Genomic DNA, 17,029 nt, shown 5'->3' with positions numbered 1-17,029 from the left:
CCAACCATGTTATGTAATTTATATGATGTATATTTGCTATATTGAGCTTTAAAAAGAACATCATTTGTAATAAACCACAAACACTAGTAGAAACATTATGCTGGGCCAGGCCTAATGGCTTTTCCCCTTTATAGAGTTTTCCACATAAAAAATTAAAAACCTTGGTATTTTTATGACTTGCACCTCTCTCATATGTCTATGTGGTGGATCTTCATACAATGCTAAGACGTTAAACTTTTTATCTCTCTATCGTTGCCAATGATCGAGTCCGCAACAATCATCTAAATTTAAATATTTAATTATAATATTTGAATAAATATCTACTAATTTCCTTAATTAATACTTTTCTATTTATTTAAAAATATAATATGTAAAATATATATTACATATATTTTATAATAAGATAAGTTAGTTATGTATATATAAATATATAACATAAGTTATTTAAATAAATTTAGTTAGATAAAATTTTGATTTAACGCCTAATTACTACTTTTCTGTCAAATTCCATGAGCATGAAATAAAAAATTTTATTGAACGGGCATTTAATAATTCCATCTCCCGATTTCACCCTAAAGAGTAAAATAATTTTTCATATATTTGCTTCGTTCCTTCTTTTAATTATTTCATCCGCCCTTCTAAAAATTTTTCCTATTGGGAGGCCATCTCTCCTAAAACCCTAGCCGACCCTCCGAAAGCGAAGGAAGATATGGGCAGCGATAGCGAGACGGAGAAGACAACAAAGGAGAAGAAGAAGCTGATCTTGCTCGCGCCGATAGCCAAACCCATCGCTGGAAAGAAACTCTGTAAACGAACCCACAAGCTTGTACGCAGTGGTATTTCACGTTTTTTCCGTTCCCTTCAATCTAAAATTCTACAGAGCTTCCATCGTTTATTTTAAAATTTTGAGGATGGACTTTTCATATTGGGGCGTTATTCGAAAGGCCCGTTTTTTACGTAGAATGTTTCTTCTTTCTGTGTCTTCTTGCTTTGCGTCAGGTTCTGGTTTAGTCGTCATATGTTGTCTTTCATACCTCTTTCTGATTTGGTTTGAATGAATTTACTTAATTTGAAGCTTCTAATTCTCAGCTACTAAAGCCAAATGCGTGAGGAGAGGAGTGAAGGAAGTGGTTAAAAGCATCCGCCGTGGTCATAAAGGGTGGGTATTTTATGTCCTCTGATTTATATTATTTGGTAAATCTTCACAGCAGTAACTTTATCGAGAACTTTGGTAATCCACGAATAAGTGCTTTTACGTGTAGAGAATCTATTTTTCATTCATGAATCATGAAGAAGAGTTTACAACATGACAAAGCTTTAAATAGTCTAAGATATTTCTAAACTACATTTTGTTTTAGTATACGAATAGTAAGAATTTAGAAAATAAAAATATAATAGTTGGCATACCGGCCACTTATGCTGAGCACTCATTTTAAATAGTGGATCCACCTAGTAGAGTACTCTAAACTCTTTGGATGGCTTGTGCGATTTAATTATATTATTTGGGCTAGTTTTAGGTTGATGAAACTTTGATGTAGAACATCAAACTACAGTGGAATGCCTCACTATATGATCAATATCAAATTCTTAGCATGAGATCAAGGGCTAAGATATCATCATCAAGAAAGTATCAATAAAGAGCCTTGATATTGAACTTTAAAAAAATATAGCTTGAAATTTAAAATTGTAGTAATTTCTTTTTAAATTTAATATGAAACATTTTGGAATTATATTTTCTTTATTTCAGTTAGCCTTAGGATTGATTAGGAAGCAGTAAGGTTAACCACTTGATATGAGGATAGAATCTTAGAGTGTAATTGGAGTAGTTTCACTCAACTTCCTTATTTTCTTTCCTAAATTTGATTTTTTCCTCTTCCTTTTTCAATTTTTAATTGTTGAATCTAATGTAATTTTTTAAATATTGTTGGAAATGAATGATATATTTTAAATATTTTGACAAAAATTAGAAGTAAAATCTCTAGGCTTTAGAGCTTGGTGGCCTAATCTTTCTCTTCAGGTTCTTCTTAGTGGAATATATTGGTATCTTTATTCTATTTGATTATCTCTCTCCCAATCTCTCGTAACATATTCTCTCATCTTGCTAGTATTATCCTACAATATTTCGGTATTTCCTCAAAAAACCTTAAATTCCTAAAAAAATTCAAAACCCCCTCTTGAAGCTGTTAGCTAAGCTAGTGATTCTTTTGGCTTAGTTTTGGTCATTTTTTTTCTCAGTTACCTTTAAAATACCTTAAATATTCACCCAAGCAGTCCCTACAATCCACTTAGAAGGTTTCGGATTCCAATCACATCACAATAGTTTTGGATCAAGTGTGATAGTGAAGGAGAGCTTATACTATCCCTGTGTGCCCCATAAGGCGAGCTGATACCCTGAATACGATCTATATCTCGCACACCTCCCAGTTCACCACTACCAGATTGTTCTCCATAGGCTTCCACTTTATCAATTTATTTCTCCCACGACTCCTCTTTTTTCTACCCCAACCTCCAAGCCTAACCACTTTGACAACCAAACCCCAATGATCTTCTCCGTGCTACCGCCCATTTGTTTGACTACAATAGCCTCCATTGTTTTGAACCCCTCCCCTCCTTTTTTGTTGTTGATGGTGATGGCTCTCAAATGGAGAACTTGCAGATGAATAGGGAGGATGAGCAATACAACAACATATATGTGAGCCTATTGAGGTCTCGTATTAGGTCACCTAGATTGGTTTGATTTTAAAATTGTCATGCTAATTGGTATGGAGGGCAAATTTTTTAGAAAAGAAAGAAAACAAAAGCAAAAACACACTAACAAATATGTTCTTAGTGTATATTTTTCTATTTTTATATTTTATGATACTTGTTTGTTACATTGTCATATATTGTATTTCTTAACGATGCAGGTTGTGTGTAATTGCTGGAAATATTTCACCTATTGATGTAATCACACATGTCCCCATATTGTGCGAGGAAGCCGATATTCCATATATTTATGTGCCTTCAAAGGAGGTCAGTTGGAACTCTTTCTATTGTCCTTCTAATGTTTAGTAATTTAAAATAAAAATGAAGATGTCCATTGAAGTGTTAATTAAACTCTCCCGATTTAAATGTTTTCCACCATTGATAGCTATAAAATATTCTCATCCACCTCTATTGAAGCTGCATTTGTTTTCTTGCCAAATAATCCATTCTGGCATACTTTTTCGTTGATTTTATCTTCCTAGGATCTCGCCACCGCCGGAGAAACTAAGAGGCCAACATGCTGCATACTGGTGCTGACAAAGCCAGTCAAGGGGGAGCTGGACCAAGAGGTGCAGGAGAAGCTTAGAACTGAATATGAACAGGTTGTTTCTGAGGTGAAACAATTGGCATCGTCTCTTTACTAAATTCTGAGCAGAATGGAGTTGAGCCAAACTTATCTTACGGTGCCTAGTTGTAGCATGCAGAGAAGCTGAAATGGTGAGAGTAGAATATGATCAGGCTGCGTCAAAGTGAGTTGATGCTATTTCTCTACTAGCAATTTAGTGGCATAATCGATGGAAGGAAAGCTTGTATTTCGTAGTTGTAATTTTTATTGATGTTAATTTTATATGAATTTTGAGGACCACTAACAATGTGCGTATTTAATAATGCATCTTTTTTTTTTTTTTTTGTAATGGAAAAATAGATCAACTAGTACTATGGGTACATGAGTGCAATTTCTGTATGATCTGTAGGCTAAAATTTTCTCTCTAGTATATATTCTATTTTGATTTTATATGGAATTTGCAGTCATGGTAATCTGTCTAAGGATGCTATGATGATACTTTGTCTCTGAATAAGCTGTTGGTGAAAGATTTGTGTTAGGTCGGTTCACCCTGAGCCAGCCCAGCCGGCCCTCTACAGGTGGTGGCACTTGTCCGCCTCCCTTCCTTCTTGCCGCCTACAATAGTGGGCCGCACTAGTCCAAATTGAATTCAAATTGCAAAGGAGGGGGCGGCTAGGGCTTGGGAGGGAAATTAGATTAAGAAATTTTATATATTAAAGAGCATGAGATGTTTTAGGGTGAGTTTGTGTTTTGATTTGTTCTCTATTACGGTTTTTTTGGCAACTTGGGCTCTAGACTCTTGCCTAGAGATTTGGGAGAGACGATCCTCCGCTCGAATTGAGGATCTCTTGTATCTTGTTTTCATTTTTGTTTGGCTTCGATTTTCCTACAGCAATATATCGTTTTGGGGCTGATTTCACCCAGATTTTGCATTATTCTCGCTGTTTTTCACCATTTGGAGATAGGTTTGCTTGCGAACTCAAGTATTTCCTATCACTTGGCAAGGTAATCAATCCCTTTTTCCAGGGAGATTACTTATACCGAACACATTAATATATTCACCAACTAATTAAGTGTGGCTGCCTGCTGTATGCCTAAGCTTGCATTCATTCCTGCTTCTCAAAGGGTGTAGCAAATTATCTGTTACTAGTCTCCAAACTTTGCACTTGAATGCAAAGCTTAAACATTTTCATGGGAAACATAATTTTCTAATGCTAGACGTTTGATATATAAATCTGATTCAATAAATAGAAGAATATCCGTCAAGATATTTCTATGTTCTCATACAAACCTCCAATACATGTTTATTGTCACATTATGTTGGAATACAATTTACTAGATGAACAACTCAGTGCCCCAATTGTCTTCCTCCCAATCTCCTTATGTGTTGACAAATCTGCAGTTCTTTCTTACTTCACCTCCTAGTGGATTGGTAATGTTTCCCATCTTCACCATTGCATCAGAGAAGTGCTTGAAGAAGATTATAGGGTCCACAGCGTAGGTCTTTACGAGATCGGCGGTCTCGAACCCGACAAGGCTCGTGTACATTTCCTGGTCTGAATTAAGTAGCCCCTCGCCTTTTAGTAAAGATTGGTAGAAAATGTTGTCGAAAACGTTCGGACTGACATAGTCCATTGGGGAGATCTTGCTGTCATGTCCAATCTCAGGGCAGATTGATTGCAGCTTACTTAGATAGATTTTGGAGCCCAGGTCAAATTGTGATGTAGCTACAAAGTCTCCGTAGATCCTATCTCTGAAATTCACACACCTTGCCATTCCAATGGTGTGCGACCCTGCAAGATCATAGTAGAGATGTTTAATAACTTAGGTTTCGTATGAGAAGACTTTCTTACTGCTTCTTAAAGCAGCTTTCTAGTACAAAATTTTTAATTTTTTGTACTAAGAAGCAATAAAAAAACTATCACAAATAAAACTTTAATTGATCAAAAGAAGCTGATCGTATACTCAAAATTATATTATAAATGATTCATGAGCTCTTAAAGTATACCTATTAGAGCCACCAGATCTTGTGTTGACAGACCTTTACCAATGAACTTGGCTATGAGGGTGACAAGGTTCTGGTTTGGGGTGGGGATATCAGTATTTGCTAGCTCCAGGCTTGCAGTCTTTGCGTCCTGCCGTCCGACCGGAACATCCCAATAAGGTCCCCCAACCTGTGCGGTGCACACAGTTTGAATGTGAGCCATCATATCATTATCGCTATTGAAAAATTATTACTTGTGGGTTCAGATTCTTTGTGACACTAATAAAAATGCATCACGTTGCCTCAAAAAATATGTCGCACTCGGTATCGAGCACTCGGCACCGCTCGGTACCGAGCACGGAACCGGATGGTTCTCGATATTAGAGTATTAGATTTTCAGCTATGAGTAAGTTGTCTTTTGAGCTTTTTGTTATTATAAATCTTAGATCTTTTTGAATTTGTTTGTTACCAAAAGGACTGCATCTCTTGCTGCTATAGCAAGCAAATCAGCACATGATACAACTCCAGGACACTCTCCTTCGAGCTGGTTCTTGATGCGATCTACAAGATCGAAACCGATCAGAGAGTTCACATTTTGAGAGGCGGTCTTCTCTCCTAACAGTGTCGCTGTGTCATCCAGTAGTACAGATCCATCACATCCCTGTAATCATTTGAACATTTTATATTGCGGTTGTTGTGATAAGTATAAAAGGGAACTCAAGATATGTAAAAGTGGAGCCTTTAAGTACATCAGTTCATGTTCACTTCCAAAATCTTAAACAATGCATTTATGACTTTCTATAGAGAAGTTACCTGACAAATATAAATACATGGAAATAAATATAGTAGGGGTGTCAAAATGTGTTTTTGGCTCCGGTTTGGGTTCAACTCGAAAATGACCCGTTATCATTTGACTAAACCCACACATGACCTGATTAGAGATATTAAAAGGGTCACATGCATACACTAGAATCAAACTAGGTTCGGGTCCGAATTGACCTGACATGACTAACCAACTTGTTTATTTTTAAAAAATTTTTAACTAAAACCATTTCGCCAAATCTAGTAAATATGCTCTTGGATCCTTTTGTGCGTTGACTCGAGCGAACAGCGTTGTCTTTTTTGTATTCCGCATGCTTTTTGGCCAAATCATAAATCTCCACCAGTCTGTACACTCTTTTGCCAAACAAAATAAAAGTTACAAAATCCCAACCATCTTGCTCCCATTTTGAATTTCGCCCGTCCTTGTCCTGATATGCCGCTCCCATTTCGGATTACAAAATCTCGCTCGTACCATAGCTCCCACTCTAATTTCAGATTTCGCCCGCCGTGCTCCCGCTTCTTCCGCAAAATCCCTCTAAATCCGTACAATTTGGGTGAAGATCGAGTTAATTTCGGATTGTCAGGTTGTTGAATTGAACCCAACCCTTTTTTAAATGGGTTCAATTGTTAGATCCGAATTTAACCATTTTGTTTAATGGGTCAACTTGAATCCATAATTTTCTGGTTGGGCTTGGATATGATCAATTTTTGTCACCCCTAAAATATAAAAATAACCAGAGATTCTTCACGCAAAACTTAGCCTATTCATCTTGCGAGCATACCTGGAGTTGTTTCCATCTCTTAATAGTGCTATAAATTTATTTTTTTTCCTTTTGTTTATCTATTTTCTAGCATGTGTTGGATCTTTGTTTTAGTATGCTGACTCTTCTTATTGTAGACCACCTTTGAATTGAAATATATTCTATGATTTAATCCTTGAAAAAATAAAGTTTCTTTTGTGATATTTAAAAAAAAAATGATATTTATATTTTTAAAGAGTATTATTAAGTATAATTGGCTTTTGATTGGTGTATTTTTATCTCTCGTGAATTTTCACTTAAAGCTTTCATGAATATTTTAATTCATTCGTGATAATATGTGTAGATATGTTTGGGATTGAACCCACAAGTAAAACATGAGTTGCTCGTGAACATAAAACCTAAATTATAGAATATATACGACCAAATATATGTGTTCATATATTCATATAAATATAAATACATGAATAAAAATATTCAAAATCTATAAGCATGTAAGTATATATATATATATATATATATATTAGAAGTTACTATCAAGTCGAATAGATTAACGTTTTATTATTGTTAAGCTTGTTAAATAAATTAACTAATTAAGTTTTTGTTTATGATCGTTTTCTTATTATTTTTTAAAATAATTTTTTTTTTTAAATAGAAATTTTTGTAATAGAAAGTTATTTTAGAAAGCAGTAAAAAATTTGTCCCAAAATGAAGCCTAAGATTTCATTCGGGATAAATTTTTTTGACTATTTTCTGAAACATTTTTTAGTTAAAAAAATTATACTTAAATAATTGTTTTAAAACAATAAAAATTTGTCCAAACGAAGCCAGAAACATGTCGAATTCACGTTAGCTAACTAAACGAAAACTATTTTGCTGCGTTTTTACGGTTATTAAAAACCAGTCCCACTGACCTGAACAAAGCAGTCATGGAAGTGAAGTCGAAGGATTGCAGCTGCATTGCGCGGATTCTGACGCACAGCACAATCCATCTCCTTGCGCACAATCTGCTGCGCAGCTGGGCAAGATTTATCATAGTAGCTCAACGTCAGCTTCGATTGATCTTGCGCCATTACCAATCTCCCCAGAGCTCCCAGAATACAAATCATCACAGCCAAGTCGAGAAATACTGACTTCGAGAAACTCGCAGCTTCCATTTTTCTCTTCTTTTCTTGACAGTTCTTAGCTACTCTCGAGTGGGAGAAGAAGGTTAAAGCTTACTCAACTTTATATATTTGTTCAAGGATGGAAATGGTCATGGCGAAGAGACGAGCTCGTGCTTCAAATTAGTGGGAATGTGATAGTCAAGGTGGAGATCAACTAAAGTTGGTGGGTTTGGTGTGGAGTAGCAAAGCTAATTGCCATCAGATTTTAACTCTCTAGAATTTAACTTTTTTTGAGTTCTTTTATATTATTTCTTGTTTTTCTATTTGGTATTTTAAGCTCACCAATCATGGAAGAACGAGTAGAGCTCTCTTACATATACTTCGTTTGGGACGGCTTTCTTACTGCTTCTTAAAGCCTTTATCCCACTACATGGGCTCGGCTACATGGATCCTTTTCTCCATTGTGTCCTATTAAAAGTCAAATTCTTGTTTAAATCTAATAGAGAAAGATAATTTCTAATATTTTCTAACCAAGCCTTTTTAGGTCTGCCTCTATCTTTCTTAACATAAGTCAAATCTAATACCTCTACTTTCCTAACCGGGTCATCGGAAGGCTGCCGTTTTATGTTACCAAACCATCTAAGGCGACTCTCTCTAATCTAATCTATTAGAAAAAAATAATTTTTATATTAAAAAACTGCTTTAAGAAGCAGTAAGAAAGCCGTCTCAAACGAAGTAATAGCTGTATGAGATGGGTATTGATTCCAGGATTGCTGTCAGCAGCTTTTAGCGTTTGCTTTTCTACATTTCTGTTGGTTTGTTCTCTTGAGTGGTTAGCATAGTGATACAAAGTGTTATAGTTTATTGTGGAATAAGAGCTATTGAGTTTGACTTGAGTTGTTCGGTCATGGCTGTGCTGATTTGGTTATTCTAATTATCTTTTATTGGAGTGGAAGATGGGTTAGATTAGAATTTTGCTTGGTTGAAATAGATAGATTATTATTGTTTTTAGTGGGTGGGATTGGAGTTATGATGTATGAATATTTCTCATGTGTATTTTATATATCTATTATTGATAAATATATGACACAAATATCAATTAATAATGAATTATCTTCATGACTCATAATAATGCATATAATAAAGGTGGAGGTTGAGAAGCATGAAGCTCTTTGGAGGAGGAAACTATTCTGTGCGGTCACTAGATCGTCTGGAAGTGAATCAAAATGCGCCATGGCACTCGGCGCATCCAGATACGCCTCCGGGCGGCATCCGGTGACCGCACATAATAATTTCTCCTTTGGTGGAGAGTAAGGAGTCTTGCTTAATTTTGGAAAGTGCCAAGCCACAAATGGAAGAGCTAGTGGGTTGCATTAGTGACAAATGTTGCACTTGAGGAGGGGATTCCTATTGTTAGGGCGTTAGAATTTCATGTACAGTGCATGGGAGGAAGACTAGATTATGGGGTTTGAAAATGCTTAAACTAGTGCCAGAATAAAAATAGTGATTAGTGCCTTTTAGCCTAGCTAGTGAGTGGAGCTTTGGATCCCAAAAGGCTCATGTTTCGTTTGGGACGACTTTTTACTGATTCATAAAGCAGAAAGTTGCTTTAAGAAACAGTAAGAAAGCCGTCCTAAATGAAACCTACAATTAATGTGAGAATTTGAGCAAATTAACTATTAATCTTTAATAATTATATTTGAATATAGTCGACATCTCTAAAATAAATAAATAAATTAATTTTTTTATCTTATAAAAGGGAAAATTTGATCTTATGGCCATGGAAATGATTGAATGATAAATTTTAAAATATGACTTGGATTTATAATCTTATAAAAAGAAAAATTTTACTTTCTTTGCCACATAATGCTTAGTAATAGACCAATATACATTGTTTGTTTGGTTTTTTTTTTTTTTGTGAAAATATGCCTCGAAGTTGCTTTTGACAAAATTACGCCTGAGATGAAAGTAGTGCACAAACTACTTGAGTTTTATTCCATCATTTAACCCATACTTTTAAAATCCTAGAGGAGTTACAAAATCGAAAGTATAATGAATGTTTAACTAAAATTTTGCTTTATAATTAACAAATTTCTTACATCACTATGTTACAAACATAGCACTATATTCAAACCTCCATAGTTTATTTAGATAGAAAAGCTTGATTCTTACTCTTCAATGAGATATATAATTGATGAGTGTCAAGATATTCAGCTCAATATACATCACTATGTATCAAATGAAGATGAGAACCATAAACAATGAATTAATGTCTTGATAAAATATCAAATGATTTGATGAAAGACAACCATATGTAAGTGATGAAGAATTTGCATAAATTGACTTACTTTTGGAATTTCAAAGGTAATATCTAGTCGATTAATGGTCAAATTGGTTAAACTACTTTACAATTATCTTTATATGCATGGTCGGATCAAAGAGAAGAAGTCACCTTCCTCACAATGACCAATTATTTATAGATGGTGGGATCAAAGAGAAGTCACCTTCTTCCTCACTATGATGCTTTGTATTTATTTTTGATGTAGTATTCATAGGGGAAATATTTTGAAGACCTGCTAAAGTAATTGGATCATGTGTATACTTATGTTGTTATAGAAATGTATGAGAGGAATTTGTCTTTACTTCCAAACCTAAGAAGTATATGAGGACTCCAAGATTCTTCATATGAAATGTTCCATAAAGACAGAGATTTCTAGTAGTGACTCGACATTAGTAGAGAAAATAATCAATTTTTAAAGAATGTAATGTGATCATAGAATAAAATAAATTTAAAATGCAAACCTAAATTTTTATTTGAACTATAGCACAGTGACACTATTCCTTTTAGTGTTACGGTGCTTGGTTATGAGCATAGCGGTGTCAGAAATCACCACTTTGGCATTAAAGCCTTTATTCTAAAGTAATTCTAAATTAGTCACGCAACGCTACGCCACTATGTGGTGCACTACAGTGCTACACACTAAAAATTGTTATATATATATATAGAAGGGAGAGGAAAAGAGGAGAGAGGAAAGAGAAAGTTGCATTTTGGTTGCCAATTTGCTTTGTTACTTTTATGAATTGCTTAGATTTAAGTAGGTGGCTTATTCCCTACTTTTATTTTCAAAGATTTTGATTTTGACCACTTGGTTTCTTTGAAATTGAATTTATTAAATTTTCCTCAAATTTAATGAACTTCAATCATACAACTTTTTATATGTTATAACACTGATTATTATAGACATTTTGATTGGATGATTTTACATTTGTACTGTGTAAAATAAAAGTTTTTATATTTTAAATGATTTACAAGAATATGAATTTTGATATTTTATTATAGGCATATTGTTAATACAATCATTATGAATGAATATGATCATGTGGTTGAGTAATATATAATCGTTATTACTGTTATAATACTATGATAATAATAATACATGAAAACAAGCAAAGGAGGGTGAACTACTGATGTTGGCTGAAGACTGACTAACGTGTACAAGATGGTGGGCCGACAAATTTTCCTTTAAATTTTAAAGTTTGTTGTTATCCTCGACTAATTCATATGATACATTAATTGAGAGTTTTAATGAGTTATTACTATGCCAATGGGCAAGGAGTGACGACTTTATTTACTAATCCAATAGTTACTGATTCCTAATTACCGACTACTAGAAAAACATTGCTTTGCAAGAACTCCTCTAATGCTACTGCCATCGATAATACATTAATTGACAGTTTAATGTGATTACTACAATGCATGTTATTGATTTAATGTGATTACTTGAATGAATGTTACTGATTCATTGTTATTGTACAATCTTACCGTTATTACACTGATTTACAGTTAATGTACGGATATACTATTACTATTACTGTACTACTCTAATGCTACTGCCATCGATGATATTGTTATTTATTCATTGATATTGATATATTGATTCATTATATTATTACTATTTGCTGATTCACTATTATCAATAATATAATATATTGAATATGTGATTATAATAATGATCTGATACTAATATAAAATGGTTGGATAGCATGTGTGTAATATTATATAATTTTATTTTATTGATATGGTTTCAATGGTCTTCATCGAGGTTTTGGTTTTACCAATTTTTATATGATTTTCTTATTGGGTTAAATAAGTACTACTATGACGGTTGCTTCATTGATTTGACTCCCGTATTGGTTTATTGATTTTTTGCATTGTGTTATTTTACTAGCTTCTTTAACATACCGTTATACAATTTTTAAGATTTTACTGTTACTGCATGTGTTTACTATTTCTACACAGGTTCATGATCGTATGTCTGCTACTATTATGAATTGATTAACAATATGCATATTATTTTTTTATTATAATTTGAGTTTAGTTGTAGGATTTAGTGACCTACTAGGCTTTCTAGCTTAATTATTATATGAGATTTAAATGATTTTAAATTAGGGCAGAAGATCAGGAGTATAAGATTGATTAGAATTTATCATATTTTGCTTCTTTTATTTTAGTTATTTTTTTGGTACTAAGGACTAGATGATGTGTTATATTGATATGATTCTTACGTATTGTATATGATTTTTGGAGCAATAAAGACATATGCATATTGATGTTTTGATTACTAGATTTGTTTTTTCTTATATTATTATTGATAAAAGAAAATAGATAGCTATGCTGTTGTTATATTAAAAAAAGAAATTCTTCCCATTTAGATTCTAGGATATGACAATTTGAATCTTGTTGGAACAAGGTTTAAACTTTGTTTGACGATTATTCAAACTAGTTTCTTTGCCATGTTACCTTCCTGCATACATAAACATACTCACGTAGATGATCGAGTCGATAATAGAGAAGGCTAGTCTTAAGGCAATAATAAAGATACTTAAGGAAGAAAGAAAATTAATGGATCATATGCCCATTGATTAATTACTACATGAATATTTTTTCTTCTTTTTTCTCCTCAAGGATCTCTATCATTGCCTTTGTATCAATCTCTTATAACTTTAACCACCCATGTATACATGCATATTTATGTGTTCAAGATGTTAAAACTACAAAGGAACTACTTCCAACTATGATTGAAAATAGTTTATTTTGAACATAAATTCTCATTTCATCACCTTCATATAATACCTAAGGCTTCTATTACAAGGGGCAATCATTACTTTCAAACTTATAGAATTAAATAATAACACAAATGTTCCACCATGTCCAACCACTGCTTTCTCGTAATTTTAACAATGCTGTATTTGTTGTATTTAGTGTAAATGATTGACTTTCAATTTGTAACAATCTATCAAGTAACAATTGTTATGATGTATTTAAGTATTTATACATATTATTGTTTGCTTCTATTTCATGTGTTATGGTAGCTAGAGTGTTCATTGATGTGTTTAACTATTTATAAATATTATTTAGATTTATTTTATGCAGTAATATTTTCATTGTGAAGATTTGTTATATTTGTAAAACTTTAAAAGATTAAAGTATGAGGCTCTTAATCGAATAATATTTGACCTTTTTTAAATCCATATTCAAGTTTTGTTTGAACCTTGTTAAAAAAGATTCGAACATATTTCATACAAGTTATAACAATAGGTTATAACACACCTAAGTGCAATCACAATAGTTATAATATAATATATCTTTACTAGACCATATTATAATCTCAACAGTTATAACACAATAAGTTATAACTTTGACGTAATAAAGAACAATCTTAATAGCTATAAAATAGTAGAAATGAATTTTCCCTCCTTTGTTTTAAATGAGAGTTCAAAACACTTTATACTAATGAAGCCAGTCTCTTCTCATTGCGCATACTAATTAAAATACTCTTACATATAATTATAAAGTGCCGGAATCTATCATCATATATTGAAAGTTGTATAATCATGAACTTGTATACTCCTCTTCATTATGACTAGATTTCAATAACCCTTCTAAAGAGATCAAAGGTATCAAATTGTCTAGCAACTTTATCTATCATATACCCATCTCTATGTGTGAACTTAGTACTATAATGCCTCTCTATAGAGATGATTTGAGTGAACATCTACATACAAATTAAAATAATTCAAATGAATTAATTCCATAAAAGATAGAAAGCATAGATTAAAATGGCGTGGTTTGGTTAGAATATATTTTTTTGTAATTTTTGCTGCTACATGAATAAGTTTATCCAAACCAACTCGATAAGATTTTATATTTGCTTGTGTAAATGATTACTTTTTGTGAAATTTAAGTTATTTAATGATAATTTAAAGTATAAAAGAGTTTAGATTTAAATAAAAAAAGTTAAAATTATAAGTTGAGAAAAATACCCTAGGAGAGTTGCGGCTTGGGAGCGCAATGGCGCCTCCCTCTCTATTGGGGAGGAGAATTCATTGGGAGCACAGTAGCACTGCGGTGCTTCCATATCCGTATTAGGGTAATATTTTTTAGAGTGCTTTGGCACTGTGCTCTATGTAGAGAAGCATCTAAATCATTTGATGGGTGATGCGACTCTGTGAAGAGGAGCATTGTGGCACTGTATCAAAAATGTTATTTTTAAATATAACTATCTAAAAAATTTTTCTAAAACCCATACCTTACCCTCATCTATTGGAGAAGAAAGAGAGGAAGGAGAGAAAGTGAGAAGAGGAGAAATAAGTGAAGCTAGGTTTTGGAGGGCGCAGTGCAAAATTCATATGTTAGGCCTGTTGAGGAAATTGTTCAGTTTGGGATGGCTTCACTTTGACATTTGCATTAGTAATTTTTGGGTTTTCAAAGATATTATGAATTTTGAGAAAATTTTCATAATATAACTTTTGATATGTTGTAGAATGAGTAATTCTAAGCATTTTGGTTGGTAAAACTCACATTTTCATTGATTGGTTTTTAATGTATGACTTTTTATATATTTTACTGCTTATACTGGTTTTAATAAAAAACTGTCATAGAATGATAAAAGACCTAAAATGATGTTATAAATGATCCCTATGAATGATTTTCTAAAATGCTTTAGTTGAATGTGTATATGTTTTACCTTATAGGTACTACTAGAACAATCGTATATATGTTACTTTCATGCATTCATGTTTCATGCTAAATGCCAAGTAAACATGTCAAAATGTTGAAGTTTTCATGTTCATATGGTAGATGTGAAATATGGGAGATGATCAAGTTTAAGTACAAGTAATGATTTAAGGGCCCTTACGTGTTCATGTTTATGTATTCCTCTGCCTCTCATGAACAAAAATGTGATGCTCAAGTTGAGCTATAAGTGTAAGTGGGGTTATAAAAGAAATATGGTATGCCTCCGCCTATATCATACAAGTGTGAGCTCAAGTGAATGTATAAGTGGAAGTGAAATTATAAGCAGACATCAGAGCACGTGCATGTCATATTTCATATGTTGCATTACAGATTTACTAAGTAATGTGAATTGATAATTATATTTCAAGTCAATTCATGTTCTAAGTTAACATTTTTTGTGATAATTCTCAAGTTCAAATAACATTTAAGCCATGCTCAAGTTAGTGTTCAAGTTATTGCGAGGCAAATGTTAAAATTCAAATAATGTCCAAGTTTAAGACATGTTCCAAGTTAATACATTTGATGTTTAAATTCTAAGTGATGTAGATGTTACCTTTTTGATAAACTTAAAACTATATAAATATAAGTCAAGTTCATGTTTATGTTCTATAGTTATCAAATGTTTCCCTTATAATGTAGATGTTACTTAACTCAAATTATGAAATTATTTTGTGTTTTAACATTAAGATAAATATGAACTTTGCATTCTATAATAGAATTTACCCCCACTGAATAACAAGTTTGTCACTCTATGAATTTATGTGTTTTCAGGGATAGGAAAAAGGTTCGAGGTAGAAGTTCAATTTGGATTTTGAGCAATATAGGTGTTCTTTTGGTAATCCATTTATGTTTTCTAATTATATTGGATAATTGTACATCATAATTTGGGATGAAATTATATATATATATATATATATTATCAGTATATGATTTCTATGTTTTGAATTTTTAGCGGCTCAGGTACATATAAATATTGCTAATGAGTTAACTAAGTTAAGTACAAATTTTCCATTAGATTTTGGAGCATGATAAATTCAACCGTGTTCAAACTATGTTCCAACAACATTGGAACCATATTTGAATCTTGTTTAAGGTTTACAAAGTTTTAATGAATGCTTGAATATGGTTAGAATGAGATTCATATACGGCCGCAACAATTAATATGATGCCTAATGTTTTTTAAGGTTTAAGTTTTAATTTGTTATTAAGATTTGATCAAGATCCGAAACTTTGAATGTAAGTTAATTCGTTGTTCTTGTTTTAAACCTATGGTTCTCTTTCATCATCTCTCCTATTCTAACGTACAATTGCATGCAATGAATATTTTTAAAACAAGTATAAGAAAATATAAGATCATTCAAACATTTATGCTGTTCTTGTATATCTTTTGAGTTAAGAGTTACTTATATCTATTATAAAGCAAAATATTTTTTATTAGAAAGCAAATTTTGATTAACTACAAGGATATAGGTTTGGTTTGGGATGGCTTTCGTGTTGCTTTTTAAAGCAGCTTTCTAGTATAAAAATTTTTAGAACTATAAATTTTTGTAAAAGAAAGCTTCTTTAAAAAAACAGTAAGAAAGTCATCCCAAGCAAAATCATAAACAAAATAAAGCCAAATTTCCATATAAAAACAACATGACGGGCCAATAATTTTTTGTCAAAAACTCAAATGCTCATGCATCCCATTTGGAAAGGTTGCTGTAAGGATTCTTTTGACTCTCATTGGTTAACCATGAAGGAGCTTTTTAATCACAATTCTTTTCCTTCACCCAACTGCAACCACTTATGCGCCTTCATAATAAACGGCTAAGGCTTTGTTTGGGACGGTTTTCTTGCTGCTTTTAAAACTAACTTTCTATCACAAAAATTCAAGGAAAGCGGCAAAAAAGCAATGACCAAAAGCATTTGCTTTAATTTTTATTAGGAAACTTTGCACTGTAGACTGGTCTCAAGAGCAAGGATCAATCA

The 17,029-nt window shown here is 32.6% G+C and overlaps 2 protein-coding genes across 2 annotated transcripts; one reads left to right on the top strand and one right to left on the bottom strand.

Annotated features, from left to right (window-relative positions):
- Positions 1 to 618: 618 nt before the first annotated feature.
- LOC110101958 (H/ACA ribonucleoprotein complex subunit 2-like protein) lies at positions 619 to 3,709 on the top strand. The gene is made up of 4 exons (XM_020830071.2): positions 619 to 836; positions 1,090 to 1,159; positions 2,907 to 3,012; positions 3,228 to 3,709. Exons 1-4 carry the CDS (start codon positions 710 to 712, stop codon positions 3,387 to 3,389), a joined length of 465 nt encoding a protein of 154 aa, XP_020685730.1. The 5' UTR covers positions 619 to 709; the 3' UTR covers positions 3,390 to 3,709.
- Positions 3,710 to 4,561: 852 nt separating this feature from the next.
- LOC110101959 (peroxidase 11) lies at positions 4,562 to 8,194 on the bottom strand. The gene is made up of 4 exons (XM_020830072.2): positions 7,789 to 8,194; positions 5,764 to 5,955; positions 5,319 to 5,484; positions 4,562 to 5,103 (listed from the first exon to the last, which is right to left on the bottom strand). The coding sequence occupies exons 1-4, from the start codon at positions 8,029 to 8,031 to the stop codon at positions 4,691 to 4,693; spliced, it is 1,014 nt and encodes a 337-aa protein (XP_020685731.1). The 5' UTR covers positions 8,032 to 8,194; the 3' UTR covers positions 4,562 to 4,690.
- Positions 8,195 to 17,029: the final 8,835 nt, after the last annotated feature.

This window comes from Dendrobium catenatum, unplaced genomic scaffold (genome assembly GCF_001605985.2).
Source record: "Dendrobium catenatum unplaced genomic scaffold, ASM160598v2 fragScaff_scaffold_264, whole genome shotgun sequence".
Taxonomy (NCBI): domain Eukaryota; kingdom Viridiplantae; phylum Streptophyta; class Magnoliopsida; order Asparagales; family Orchidaceae; genus Dendrobium; species Dendrobium catenatum.
This window is presented reverse-complemented; position numbering and strand designations above follow the sequence as displayed.